The following is a 15475-nucleotide window of genomic DNA, read 5'->3' as shown; positions in this document are numbered from 1 at the left end:
TTTCTCGTTAATTAGAAGTTGTAATTGTTGGTCCAATTCTGTGGCATAATAGCGGTTCTGCTTTGCTTTGGGACGCATTACAGCACCTGCTCTGTTAATTACAAGCGCGTAACATCACTCCCCCTGTGCTTGTTGCTCAACTGAAATATCCCTCAGGTTTGGAATGTTATAAAGAGGCAGTGCAATAATGCAGTTGTGACTAAAGAGCCAAATGTTCGGTCACCAACTGTGTGTGTGTGTGTGTGTGTGTGTGTGTGTGTGTGTGTGTGTGTGTGTAGAAGTGTGTGTGTGTAGAAGTGTGTGTGTGTAGAAGTGTGTGTGTGTAGAAGTGTGTGTGTGTAGAAGTGTGTGTGTGTAGAAGTGTGTGAATGTGTAATAGTCTGTGTAATAAGGTCCACTCTGTGTATGTTTGTGTACTTTGAGAGAGATTAAAGGTTATCAGTTACAGTCCATTAGCCATGTGCAGGTGTGAGGGACGTGATTCCGGCTGCTCGTGTGAGGCAAAGACCAATCCCTACATTTACATATCGACAAGGAAATAGGATGCAAGTGCATGTAAAACCGCTGCAGGCGAAACCGGTTTGATAAGCAAATCTCTACGGTGATTCTGTGGTACAGGTATGAGGGCTAAACACACATCAAGCTGTCACAGGGTTTGTATTTTGCCAGCTGTTGGTACAGAATGTATAACACGAAACAAGGTGTATACTGTGTACTAGATCTGCATTATACATCTTTAATGGCAGGTAGATTATGCAGGACATATAACGTTTTGATAAACACTGACTTAATTAAAAGCAGAGGGATGAATCCCTGCCTGAACTCTTCCATACGACCCTGGATACTCTTCATGCCTGTGTGCTGTTTGCCATGGCTTTCGTCACTGAAACTCCAAGTGGGAGTGGATTTGTGTAGTCACTTATAGATAAACATTCTTTAGGTGTACATGCCTTCAGATTCAGAGCTTCAGAGTATAAGCTCCATTCTGTTTAAATGTCAGCGTCAGTATGGCACAATGCGACATGTTCTCCATGTGACTCCACTGATACTAAAACATGACGCGGATATTGATACCCATCCTTTTTTTTTTCTTTTCATTAGAAACTACTACTACTTTTTATTTATTGTGTATTGTATATTTATTCTTTTTAACGCCTCCTTTTGCTGGTGTCAATCCAATACTTGTCCTGGGTATTGGGTCATTGCCATTGTCTACGCTAAAGCCTACTTATAGGTGATGCATACGATTATGATTAATTACGGCAAAGTCGTTTCTTTATATCCAGGGTATAGATTTCTGTGCTAATTTAGTGGCCAACAAATGAGGATGGGTTCCTCTTTTGAGTCTGGTTCCTCAAAGGTTTCTTCCTCATAACATCTAAGGGAGTTTTGCCTTGCCACAGTCACTATTACTGCTCATCAGGGATAAATACACATCATTCACCTTAACTCTTAAATTCTGTAAAGCTGCTTTGAGACAATGTCTGTTGTGAAAAGCGCTATAGAAATAAACTTGACTTCAATTGACTTGACAGAGCTAAAAACACGCGGTTGAGCTTAAAATAAACCAGTTTACTGTGTAATGTGTAGCACTGGAGAGTTTACATAGTGCCCAGTAGATCTGGGGTTCAGATGAAGAAATAGTTCCAATGAAATTCCATTGAAATTTGGAAGTTGTTCTCTATAATAGTGCTGAATAGCACAGGATGCATTTATTTATTTATATCTAATTTGATTTTTAACCGTATTTGTTTTAATATGTCCCCAGTTTCATCCACTAGCTGGATCTTCTTTGTTCTCTGGCAGCCACTGACATGTTTGAATTGCTAGCTAGTTTATTTAACATTGAGTTGACACTAGTACAATTTTCTAGTACATCTTAAAAATAAAAAAAAATACTAATTTAAATAATCACATTTAAACAGGTTTCTCACATTTCATCACCATTATTGTCTTTGTTAGGTGGTGCGGAAGATGATGTGGTTAATGGACCATGTGTTTAAATACACCAACTTTGGCCTGGTGTCTCTGATCCATGGAGATTTCTTCATCAGACAGGTGAGTCAGGAACGTCCAGAAGAATACAGACAAATAAATCTAAAAATCCTAAATGGTGTTAGTAAATGATGCTGGCGTATCTTGTATCATGTCCAGGGCAAAGCGTATCGGGACAAGCAGCTCATTTACTTAAAGAGCCACCTGGACAAGTACTACTACAGCCGAGACAGGAAGTGGATCGTTCTGTTTCCTGAGGGGGGCTTCTTGAGAAAAAGGCGAGAGACGAGTCAGTCATTCGCCAAGAAGAATGATTTACCCCACTTAACACATGTGACCTTGCCGCGTCTAGGGGCCACTCAGGTAATCCTGAAAACACTTGGACCACAGCTGGAGAATGGCATGCTGGGAAACGACACCAGTTCGTCAGCACAGAAAGGTCAGAACATATGGGATGCACCAGTTTTACCACAAACTGGGATTCAGGCTGAGATCAAATACGATACTTATACATTTTGTACACTTACTTGTAGCCCAAAATTAAACACCGTTTTAAACCAGACTTACAAATAACTGTAACTGTCACTGCTGTTTTAGAAAACGTGTCAAACTACATTTCTTTTTTACAAAGATGCCGCGACAACCTTTTGCAAACATTTTCCAAAAATAGATTGTTATCCTAATATACAAATAATACATACAGTCAAACCTCGATCACTTGCGGTTCTCATTTCGAACCTAAATAACAGCAAGTTGCGGATTATCTTCAAATTCGTGGGAATCAGCAGCCGGATAAACTATGTATTTGGTCAAACACTGTACACTATTTCATTTATAAAGTGACAATGTCTAGATGCGTCCAAAATTCGGATTTTCGGAACTCACAGTGGGGTTTAGAACAAAACCCCCACGAGTTCCGGGGGACCACTGTATACTATTCATCATTAAATTAAACACAAGTATTTGGTGTTTACTTTGCCAGGGTCAGGAAATTAAAGGTAATTGACCTTTAATTTTTCTTTTATAAATTATGAACTAGGAAGTAATTGCAAAAAAGGGCTAAGAAAAGAGAAGGGAAGGAAGCAGCACAAAAAAACTTTAAAATTGTGAATGAAAACAGCAAGTCAACAAGCAGGATAATTGGGAGTAAAATGATGAACAACAGTGGCGAGAATTGCTTCAGAAATCAATGCGAATTGCCAGATACGATAGCGCACAAACTGTTTAAAACTATCAATTTGAGAGAGAGAGAGAGATGCAGTTGAATTCATTACTTAACATCAAGAACTTTGTTTGTTGAAGGGGTCATGAACTCAAAAAAATGTACAAAAGCATTTTGGATGCAAACTTGCTCACAGTATACAAGTGAAATGTGTGTGTGTGTGGGGGGGGGACTCAATTTCGGGGAAACTTTTTTTTTAACTAACCCAGCAAACACTGTGACCAAACTAAGTGTCTGTAAACTTATCTGAAACAAATATTTATTATTGTTACCTTAGCTTTCTTTCAAACATAATTCCACAGTATTAAACGCATTGGTTTAAAATTGGAAACACTTTTTCTTTTTCGAAAAAAAATTTAAGGTGTCCACTTCCCTCCTTCCTAACAATCAGACCAGGTATAAAAGGTATGGGTATCTACTGAAAACTGACTCTTACAACATACATGCTGAGACTCTCTTCTGTTAAATACACAGCGTTTAGTCACTGCTGAGTATTTCTGTTTTTTACTTGATCCCTGAACATACAAAGAATGAAACTGTAATCCTCTTTATTCTCCTCACTATGGAATCAGTCAGAACTTCGGTTAATACACTTAATGTGAGCGGGATAAAGAGGAAAAATTTGTGTAAGAAAAAAATAATCCAGGCAGATACTAATTTCCAGTGCATTAACCTTTAGTAACGATGTCTAATGTTTTTTGCGATAACAGGCTGCCAAGTAAGCAGCATTGTTGGGCCAAGATACAAGGCGTATCGATCTAAGAGCCCTTGTTAGTTGATTACAAAAAAGAATAAATGCACGGCAATTACATTTTTACTTTCTGAAGCCTTCAGTTAATTATTGAAAAAGCAACAAACTATGTGCCCTTATAGATTGTAATGCAGTGGTGGAGATCCACTAGATCCTCTTTAACCCTTACTTGAGTAAAAGTGCAAAAGTATTTGCCTTTAAATCTATTTAACTATCCAAAGTACTATGATTTATTATGGCTATAACGTTCTTATCATTTTTATCGAAGACTTTTGCTTAATCAATATCGAATATTAATCTTTCGATTATAAAAACACTTGATTTTGGTGGAGGCGGTTGCTCAGTGGTTAAGACATTAGACTCTGGATCGGAAGGTCACAAGTTAAAATCCCAGCATCAAAAATCTGCCACTGCTGGGCCCTTGAGCAAGGCCCTCAATCCTTAAATGCTCAGTGGTAAGTCTCTCTGGATAAGGGAGGCTGTAAATATAGCAAAAATGTGGGTTTTTTTGTTTTGGAAATGCAGTTCCTTTTCGCCTTCCTGTACACTTTTTAAACTGTGTGTGTGTGTGTGTGTGTGTGTGTGTGTGTGTGTGTGTGTGTGTGTGTGTGTGTGTGTGTGTGTGTGTGTGTGTGTGTGTGTGTGTGTGTGTGTGTGTGCGCACAGATTGTAAATCTAGAGGCCTGCAGTGGGTAGTAGATGTGACAATAGCATATCCCGAAGCCAAACCCATGGACATCCAGACGTGGATTTTTGGCTACAGAGAACCCACGGTCACGCACGTGCACTACAGGTAAAACCACCACGGCTCTGTCCCAAATGCTAGTCTCTTGAGTGGAATAATGTGGGTTATTTAAAGAAAAAGAAAAAAAATAACACATTCCATACACTACAACACTACAATACAGTATCTGTTTTGACGCCCCCCTCTCCCAAAAAAAAAAGAAAAATGTAAATGTATAAATGTAACAAAGGATTGTGGATACTTGGTTGCGCGTTGGTTAAGTATTGCTGTGTTTTTATTTTGTCAACTTCCTGATTTACCTGCTGGATCTGCTCTAGTAGAGTGAAGTTTTCGGTTCTTTTTCATTCTGACTGTAGCTTTTATGCTTTGATACTGTTGAGGCTTGGTGTATTTGATCTGAGCTGTTTAATGCTCATGTTGTCATGTTACACTGTGTGTGTGTGAGTGAGTGTGTGTGTGAGTGTGTGTGTGAGTGTGTGTGTGTGTGTGTGTGTGTGTGTGTGTGTGTGTGTGTGAGTGTGTGTGAGTGTGTGTGAGTGTGTGTGAGTGTGTGTGAGTGTGTGTGTGAGTGTGTGTGTGAGTGTGTGTGTGTGAGTGTGTGTGAGTGTGTGTGAGTGTGTGTGTGTGAGTGTGTGTGTGTGAGTGTGTGTGAGTGTGTGTGAGTGTGTGTGAGTGTGTGTGAGTGTGTGTGAGTGTGAGAGAGTGTGTGTGTGTGTGTGTGTGTGTGTGTGTGTGTGTGTGTGTGTGTGAGTCCGAGGTTTTTTTTTTTTTGTGTGCAGAAAGACCCCAGCAGTGAGCATGAGTTCTGTGTCTTTGATCTCAGGATGTTGCTGCTGGTGTTGTTTTTGTGTTTGAGTGTGTGTGTGTGTGTGTGGCAGTTGTTGTAGTGATGGTACGTGTTTCCTGCATTTATCTGGGCAAAAAAATAACATCACATAAACAACAAATATTTATTTCACTGTGACAGTAAAGAAGATGAATTGGTTCACACTTTAATTCGGACTCCAGGTTTTCATAACAGGACTTTTTCTTTCTAAGTGCATGTATTTTAGACGATTGATTCATGTTCATTAAAACCATGCAAATGGGTTCAACAATCACAGGAAGTTACGCGAGCATAAAATCCTTGCTTTGTGTTTCACCCCAGAATGAAAGGTTTTTGGATTTTGTGGTTATGTTCAAAAGCCCAGCGAGTAATATCTAATGTGCTTATGAGATTTTACAGTACACTATTAAGGGTTAGTGTCTAAGTGAGCTTATAAAACTCCCATAATGCAGTTTGCATTACAGCTGAATGCACTTTGCACTTCAGGATGAAAGAGCAGTAAATTAGTACTGTGGCTGCAGTATAAAAAAATTTCAAAAATAATAAGGCTACATGTGCATATTAAAAAATGAGAACAAAACCTGAGTAAATTTGGGTGACAGATTTATTCCAGTCAACAATATTATACACAGTATCTATTAGGGCTGTAACAATTCCTCGAGTAACTCGATTAAAGAAATTCATCAAGACAAATCATTTTTTCTCAATGTTTCGCTTAGTCCATTTAACTACACACTGAGCACTGTGTTTCCCACGGACCATTATTACTCAAGCACCACCCACTAAACTCTGAAGCGTTTTGGACGGGTAAACACTTAAGACGCTGGAATGGTGGAATAGGGAGAAAACAGCGACGGGTGAGGAGTTTTTTTTTTTTTTTTTTATGTAACATGGCAATTAAATGCACTTAATGGCTTTAGTTTTCGCAGATATTCTTGAATGTAATTTAAGAAATAAAAATGTTAATTTTTATAAAAAGAAAATACTTCATTTTTAGAGAGCCGTCTTATTTTCTCTTGTATATTAAGTATTGGCCTTTAATAAAGATAAAGTACTTCTTATTAGATTGATAAAATAATCGATTGTGTGTGTGTGTGTGTGTGTGTGTGTGTGTGTGTGTGTGTGTGTGTGTGTGTGTGTGTATATTTATATATAGTGTGTGTGTGTGTGTGTGTGTGTGTGTGTATATTTATATATAGTGTGTGTGTGTGTGTGTGTGTGTGTGTGTGTGTGTGTGTGTGTGTGTGTGTGTATGTATGTGTGTATATATATATATATATATATATATATATATATATATATATATATACACACATATATATATATATACACACACACACACACAATATAATATTATTATTATTATCATCGGATTAATATACAGATATTTCTGTATAATTATGTATATTTACAGAACATATTCGATTTTTGAGGGTGGATGTTTTGGCTCAGTGGTTAAGACAGACTTCTTATTGAAAGGTTGTAAATTCAAATCCACTGCTGGGATCTTGATCAAGGCCCTTGACTCTTAACTGCTTTTTTGTATGCAATGAAAAGGCATTATGACATTATAACATTATGCTCAGTGAAGTGAATAACACTGATTATCTCTTCATCATTATATTATTAGGCAGCAAGTGAATTTACAGTAAAAATTCGCAAGAGTAAGGATTTGAGCACATTTTGACAAGGGCCATATTGTAATGGCTAGACGACTGGGTCAGAGCAGTGGTCAGTATCTATCAAAAGTGGTCCAAGGAAGAAACAGTGGTGAACCTGCGACAGGGTCACGGCTCATTGAAGGAAGTGGGGAGCGAAGGCTGACTTGTGTGGTCCGAACCAACAGACGAGCTCCTGTATCTTAAATCACTGAAGAATTTATTGATGTTCAATTCTTTTTGAACTGCTGCTGTTTGCCCTCTTTTGCATACATGAGTCTGCAGACGCCAATGATTGGCTAGTAGCACTGTGATTGACAGGGGATAATGAGTAAGAATTTCTCCTATCCAAACAACATGGCCAACTTGTGCTTGTTTAACTCTCAGATGCTTGTGTTGTAATAATACAAACTCACGGTCTCCGAAAGGGCCAACACTTTTTTATTTTTGTAATCATTCAAAAGCAATTATTACAATATTTTTTTCATCCGCATAACATTTGTTCAACTCCATTAAACCACAATTTTAGTTCTTTCTACGGTTCTTACTCAGACATTTTGAGCTGTGAAATAAATGACCAAATGGTATTCTTAAATGAGGACGTGAATGTGTGAGTATAGAACAGCTCAGGGAGGCCGTTAATCTCTTTCAATCTTAGTTTCATATCTGGTCACTTGATAATCTGTACGTGGGATTGAGCGTTAATTCGTTAACCGTGGGATTGAGCGTTAGAGCGTTAACCACCTAGGTAGTGTCGTCTTCTTTCAGTATCACAATTTAGTTCTCTCCTCGTGCCTGCAGATGCAGCATGTCACTCATCAGGAGAGCTGATTTACAGGGGTTTTTGTAACTCGCCTGGTCATCATCTTAGACGAAGGCAGAGGAAATTAGGTTTAAAAACAGCAGGACGTGGAGATTTGGACACAACTAAATTTAACCTGACTGAAACATCCATGATTGCAGTAAGACGAGAGTTTAATATGTACGGAATAAAACATTTGGACATGTTTTATATTCTAAAAGAATGAACTCTGAGGTCGCAACAATTTGCTAACAGACATTTATTAAGTGTTCTTCCTCTTTCTAATTTAAATTCACTATGTGGACAAAAGTTTGTGGACACCTGGCCATATGATTTGTATGTGGTTTTTTTGAACTATTAAATGGAAAATATTCCATTTAATATTTCCTCCCCGTTTGCTGGTATTTTAACCTCTGGGAAGATGCTCCACTAGATTGTGAGTGTGCTTGTGAGAAGGACTGAGGTGCTGTCAGTGTTCCAATTCATCCCAAAGGTGTTCAATAGGTTTATTGATCAGAGCTTTAATGCAGAAACCTTTAGGATCTTCCTCTCCAACCAAAGTAAGCCATATATTCAAGGAGCTGGCGTTGTGCATAGGACATTGTCATGCTGGAACAGGTTTGGGTTTTAGTTCAAGGGATGGGAAATTATACTACTATCGCTTCCAAAAAACATTCTATACCTTTGTGTGCCTCCAACTTTGTGGTAACAGTTTGGGGAAGAAGCATATATGGCTAGAAAAAAAAGGTTTCCCGATACTATTGTCCACACAGTGTTTGGCCACTTGTCCTATTACCAGCTTATCTTTTTTTAAATCATTTGAAGAACTTGAATTCATATTTTTCTATTCTAATTTATTGTAAACAACTGCGAAATACTCATGACCCTTATGTACTAAATGCAAGTTTTTAGAGTAAATGATTTAACTCTGCTCAGATTAGCATTTTGCAGTGCATGAGGAATGTCAGGATTTCTATTAACATAGAAACGATGAGGCAGAAACAATTTTAATGCTCACTGATCACTGAGGAGGCTGAACGTCCTGTAGCAATCATCCTGTCTCTGTGTGTCTCTGTGTGTCTCTGTGTGTCTCTGTGTGTCTCTATGTGTCTCTGTGTGTCTCTGTGTGTCTCTGTGTATTGCTCTAACACACACTTCACTTTGTCCCTCTCAGCTGACTGCTGCTCCTTTGTCCCCAATGACCTCATTTTACCTTAGGCCTTTAAGACCCGACCCCCCCCCCCCCCACCCCCGGTCCCCCCCCCCCCCCCCCCTCTCTCTCTCTCTCTCATTTTCTATTCATCACAGTTTGAAGTTGTGCTTTCTTGTCTAAGCCTGGATCAGGATAATAATGCCTAGCATTGTCAGCGTCAATGATCTTTTGCTTAACAGTACTTCCCTGTCCCCCTTCTTTCCAGTCTGTCTGTCTCATTCTTTCTCTTTGTCTTTCTAATTCATTCTCTCTTCCTCCTTAGTCTTTTGTGTCTTTGCTATTGCTGCCTGTGTCTCTTCTTTTAGCTGTTTATATTCTCTTATTAATCTGCTGCTGCTCTCCCTTGATCTTTCAAATTAATCTAATGAACAAGCTTATGTATGTATGCTGTATGTTTGTAGTGCAAAAGATAGCATACCCTTAGGCGATATGATTCGGTGTGTTAGGTTTCAAATATGTTCATTCATTATCACAAGCAGTTGTGATAATTATCACAAGATCTTGAGATGTTAATAGTAAAGATAAATTCATCCTCCTGTTTTCTGAATATAATATAAATAATATTCCAACTTGCTTGAAATGTCTCCAGACTAAACAATTTTTTATTTTATTTTTTTTTTAACATCCACTGAGTAGTTCTGTATTCCCCATCGCCGCCTCACACACTACGTGGAATGTGCTATTTAGGTTTTAACACTTGCAAGTTCTTCTGGATTCGTGGACCTTTGACAACACTGTTTGATATCATTTGCTTTTGAGACCAGGAGCAGTCCCTTTGCTCTTCCCATTTGAACACAGTATGGTTTGGAGTTGGAAGCCCATGTCAGTAATGGAAGCCATATTTGCTCAGTGATGCCTAGTGTGATTGGTTCAATTTATGTTTTCTACTTCTGTGATGCAAGAGAAAAGATTATTATTGGATGATGAGATCCATAAAAACGTGTTCAACACTTCTTTAGAGTGTGTACCACTCTCGGACGAACGTGACAGAATTTCACAAAAAGATTTACGTCTTGGAAGGAATTTCTGCAAAGGTTTGATTGTAAAATCCCAGAATCGGTCCTGAGTGCAGACTCGAACCCGGATTTAAACTACAGTGCTGGCTTTAACTAGAAGGTCTGCTGTTTCTTTTACCAAACATGACCAGTTTTATTTGGCTACCTTTGAAACTGACCAACACTATGCCTTTTTTAAAATCTATGAAACAACTTTTAAAAGATATTCGGGGTTTGTGGGTGTCGGGTGAACAGGTGAGTGAGGTTGGGAGTCCGGCTTGTTGTGCTCGCGTGATCCGAACAGGGCTGTATGAATGATTTAATGAGACATGGCCGTCAGCCAGGGTGTGTATGTGATCAAACAGCCTTGCTTATTCACTGTTCTTGCAATGATTTATTCATTTAATCAGAGCAGATTATTTCCTGACTGTCTATTACTCAGCCTTGTTTGTCTGTTGCTGTCCATCTGTTTTGTCTATCTGTTTAACTGTCCATCTCTGTCTACACATCTGGTTGTCTGTTTTTTTTTCCTGTTTGTCTGTATACCTGGCTATATACTGTGGTTGCCTTTTTAATTGTTGTTTTACCTATTTTTGTTTACATCTGTCTGTCTATTCTTGTTTGTCTATGCATCTGGCTTTACATTCTTCTGTCTGTCTATCTATCTCAGTCTACACATCTGGCTACATTTCCTTCTGTCTGTCTATCTGTTTATGTCTGGCTAAGCACATCTGGCTGTGTCTTTTTGTACTGGTCTATTCTGTAGGTCTCTGCCCGTCTGGCTATTGTTCATCTCCATATCACCAGCCTGTGCGTTCCGCAGTGTTTTTTTATTATTGAATTTTTTTATGCTAAAATCTGAGGATGTTACCTTCTGTTTATCAGTAGGCAGACCTTTTTTTATGTGCTCCTAAATACCAAGCCAGAACGTAAAGAGGACTGGACAGAACGTCTCTGAGCTCAGGAACACGCTCAATTGTTGAGGAACGACCAAGCAGATGGCAGCTGAGCTCAGCAAAGCCGGTTTAAGTGAATAAGAAACACAAGCACAGCTGACCAGTTGGGAAACAGTGTAAAAGAGAGAAAAGTACACAGTGTGTCAGATGGGTAGTTGTATAAAGTCTTAAAGATCGCTGAGGTTACAGGCTCCAATGTGACAATTCGGGATATGTTTAGTATGTGGTGATTTAGCGAAAAGGAAAGAGTCTAAAGATGACATAGCGCTATGTAAATGTTGCCATGGTGATAGCCTCACGAATAGCCCTTCTAAGGTCTTATAGCACAGCACATTGCACACAAGTTGACGTTGACGGCTGCAAGATGAACACAAAGAGCTTGTTGTTCAATAAATCAGCGAAGGCACTAAACATAGACCTGCTTGTCTTTTCATTATAACTTGCTGTTTTGTTGCTGTTGGTTAGCTTGATTCCTTTTTTTCTGCTAAATTTCTTTTATAATTCAGAACCATAGCATAAACTAAACGAGATTTAAACAAGATCAGCATACAGACTCTTGCTGTTGAGTCTTCTGAAGAATTCACATCACAATTACAGCCTAACAAATGCTTATATACTGCAAAATGAAAATAAATATCTGTCAACACACATGATAACGTATGATTTTGTGGGTAGTAATCTCCGAGATCTTTAAAGATATATAAACTGACTGCCTTGTTTTTTTAGGCAGTATTCCTGAGCAGCAGACATGAGGTCAGACATGCAAAAAAGGCAACCTTTTTTTTTTCTTCTTTTTTTTTTTTAATCAAATGAAGGGTGTGAGTGTGTGTCTGGGTTGTTGGGATGAAACAACAAAAGAGAAAGACCTGCATATTTAGGTTGCTTGGCCCAAAAAATCTCAACCAGACTCAAAAGTGAACCTATTCAGAGTGACACCAGATATAAATCATGCTAAAAGGACTTGAATTGAATGTTTGTCGTGACCTGATTCCAAACCCAAGTCTTGGACTGAGCATAGAGTCCACAGCATTCAGGTGAGATTATCCCCAACTACAGGAGCTTAGTGAGGAAGCTCCAGAACAGGACTCCGACAGATCTGGAGGGTAAGAAGAGCCACAGAGGAAAGTGTGTCAGGCTTTGGATCGAAGTGCACAAAGCTCAGCTCAATGTGTACATTTCGAAAAACAATGTTTCCTGGAGCAAAGTCTCTAAAATGGGATTCATAAATGACATCATCAGGACAATTCGTCTATATTTACTACCTTAGATATTGCATGGACCTGCTGTTTGGTTTGTTTAATCACAGTTTATTGGTTGCTAGGTGCTACGACGCTCTTTCGGCTTCTCCCATTAGGTAGCGCCACAGCAGATCATCCGTCTCCATACCCCCCTGTCCTCTACATCTGTCTTTTTTAAACCAACTACCTGCATGTCGTCTCTCACCACATCCATAAACCTCCTCCTTGACCACATGTCTCTCCTCTGCACATGTCCAAACTATCTCAATCTCTCCTTCCTCACCTTGTCTCCAAAACATCCTACATGCGCTGTCCCTCTAATAAACTTATTTCTAATGCTACGCTCTTTATGCTAAATAAATATTCTGCTACAGCCAGCAGACATCCAGTGCATGTCATAGGGCTTGTTTATCGGCAGGAATCTGGTGATACGATGTGTATCGCGATACAGGCGTTGCAATACGATATTTTGTGAGATGCAACCGTGAACAGTCAGTGCTGCCACTACTTCTGGCGGAAGTTATTCCCCTAATTGTTTGCTGTTACAGCAGCGTTTCCAGGAAACTGGTGGATATTAACGCTTACATCGATATTGCGATATATCCAAACTAAATATCGCAATACTCAGGTTTATCGATATTATCTTACACCTAGTGTGACACACAGAATCAGTGTAATTATAAGGATGTTCTATACTATCTATTAAAATGAACTAGTTCCTGACTACACTGTGCTACTAGTCACTGGGTATTTTGCTAGGTTTACAAAAAACTCACAAAATAAACACTACAATGTTGTAGCACAGATCGAGAGGGATAACCCGCCCATAATGCTTTACTCTGTGAATGTCTGTGTTTATGGAGAGGTCATGCAGGGTCTTTTTCTTTAAACCAGAACATTTCTTCATTGTCCTCATTAGATGTGCAGAATGTTGGAGGTGTGCAGGTAACTGTTCAACGTTCACCGTGTTTGTCGAGCAAAACCGATAACCAGATCATTGACTGTGTGAGGATTACAGGAGAGATAAAGAAGTGAGAATAGCTTTCTCTGAGGGCCTTGAACACCGCATGGCACTGCTAAGGATTTTAAAGCTTTATGTTGACTGCTGTGTTGATCATGGTCATGGATATTTAGATCATTAATAAACTTGCTGTATTTAACAGTGGGTCATTATCTTGTATCTAGTCCCCATGTTCTCCATAAGCATTCTAATGGTGTGTGTGTGTGTGTGTGTGTGTGTGTGTGTGTGTGTGTGTGTGTGTGTGTGTGTGTGTGTGTGTGTGTGTGTGTGTGTGTGTGTGTGTGTGTGAGATAAGTGAGTTTGACTTGGCACTAACAATACACAGTTTCAGTTGTGGGTCACAGTAGCAGAAGTCGAATTATCAGGTTTTTTTTCTGTATTTACCAGATATACTGAAAAGTTCTGTGCTATTAGAAGTGCATGGCTAGGCTGAGCTAGGCTAAAGAAAATGTTACCTCTGTATTCTGGGTAAAAGTGTGAGACTGTGAATCTGCCCGAGAGCTATTTTTAGCCTAGCAAGGAGACAAAGTGTTGGGACTCGCACGCTCACGCACAATTCGAGAATTGTCACTTACTTGATTTCTTTTCTTGATCACTAATATAACTACTGGTCATTACCATGTTACATCCTGAAGGTAAACATTTTCCTCTACTTTTTCCCCTTCACTTGACTCCTCTTTTTTTCCGTTTTAAGGGCTGTCAAGTCAAGTCAAGTTTATTTCTATAGCGCTTTTCACAACAGACATTGTCTCCAAGCAGCTTTACAGAAATCAACAGTCAAGGTGTGGCTGTTCCAGTAGTTTTTCAGCTCCAGGAGTCGGCATCAGCGTAGCCATTGGGAATGCGGCTTGCTCAAGACATCGCGATCTGACACAATTTCCTTTTTTAAACCGAACAACGCAACAGAGGGCCGACAAATTGCAACACCACATAGCAACATTTGTCTGATTGTTACTGTCCTGTTTAAACCGGTTTTAAGCATGAAAACATTGCAGTTGCAGTTTGTCTGAGTTTGACTGAGGTTTTGACTAAAATGGCGGTGAGTAAACACGATGTCAGTGTTACAGTCTCTTCCCGAGAACGTCGGATGTTCTGGGCCACGTTTACAGAGCTTTTCCACTGTTCAGCTCAGCCAGTTACTGTATTATCACCCCTGTTGTCACACGCCTAATCACTGAGTAAGCTATGCTGTATTCATGAAATCTTTCTGAGATGAGCTGGTGCATGTGTTTGTCTTAAAAAAGAAAAAGACAAAAAAATCATCCCTTAATTCATTTCTTTTTCTTCAGTTTTTCATCCTCCTTTTCCTTATCCCTCTTCTTTTTTTCTTTCTTCTTCCCCTCCTCATTCTTCTTCTTTTCTTCCTTCTCCTATTTCTTCTACTTTTTCCTCTTCCTTCCCCTAGCCCCCCCTCCTCCTTTTCTCCTCCTTCTTTTTTTTCTTTTTCATCTACTTATTATTATATTTATTATTATTAGTAGTAGAAATGTTATTATTAGTAAAATAGAGTAATAATAAGAGCTTAACACTGGAAAAGAGGTGGAAATACACTCAGGATGGAAGATTTGGCCAACACACACACATTCACACACTACATTGACACCTAGTAAATGAATGTAAATCTGTTTACATTCTGTTAAAAACCTTTTTAAATCGATGTAAAAAAAAAAAAAAAGAAACGCAAAGGAAAACCACACACATTAACTTGAGCTCGGGGTCGAACCATGAACCCTGGAGCTGTGAAGCAGCAATGCAGCCTGCTGCACCATCAACAATGATTTGAGTCATTTGAACTTCTTTTACAGCTTAGACTGACATTTCCTCCCTGTCGTGATGGTAAAATCTTCTCGTCGCGCCAAACACCGAATCGCTACTCAGGGTAGAACATAATGTTTTTTAAAACCTGATGGGTTTTTGAGTGATTGGAAATCCTCACTGCTTTGTCTTTTCTTACACACGCACAGTATCGGCTTCTGGAAATCTGGATGTTAGTTATTATAGCAGCAACGCCTTGCAAGAAAAAGCACAACAATTCCTAGAATCAATTGGATAA

General features: G+C 39.1%; 1 protein-coding gene and 1 long non-coding RNA gene across 3 annotated transcripts in view; both read left to right on the top strand.

Moving 5' to 3' along the window:
* The window catches only part of lpgat1 (lysophosphatidylglycerol acyltransferase 1), a 47530-nt gene that overhangs the window by 26662 nt on the left and 5393 nt on the right, over positions 1-15475 (top strand). For both annotated transcript variants that reach the window (XM_083562341.1, XM_083562342.1), the window contains exons 4-6: positions 1963-2058; positions 2155-2434; positions 4635-4761. In XM_083562341.1, the coding sequence (XP_083418467.1) occupies positions 1963-2058; positions 2155-2434; positions 4635-4761 (503 nt within the window). The remainder of the gene's footprint in view (positions 1-1962; positions 2059-2154; positions 2435-4634; positions 4762-15475) is intronic.
* LOC310737774 lies at positions 7003-15101 on the top strand. The gene is made up of 3 exons (XR_014536895.1): positions 7003-13635; positions 13713-14125; positions 14220-15101. It is a non-coding gene; the product is annotated as an uncharacterized lncRNA (long non-coding RNA).

This window comes from Silurus aristotelis, assembly GCF_946808225.1.
Source record: "Silurus aristotelis genome assembly, chromosome: 15".
Lineage (NCBI taxonomy): Eukaryota > Metazoa > Chordata > Actinopteri > Siluriformes > Siluridae > Silurus > Silurus aristotelis.
This window is presented reverse-complemented; position numbering and strand designations above follow the sequence as displayed.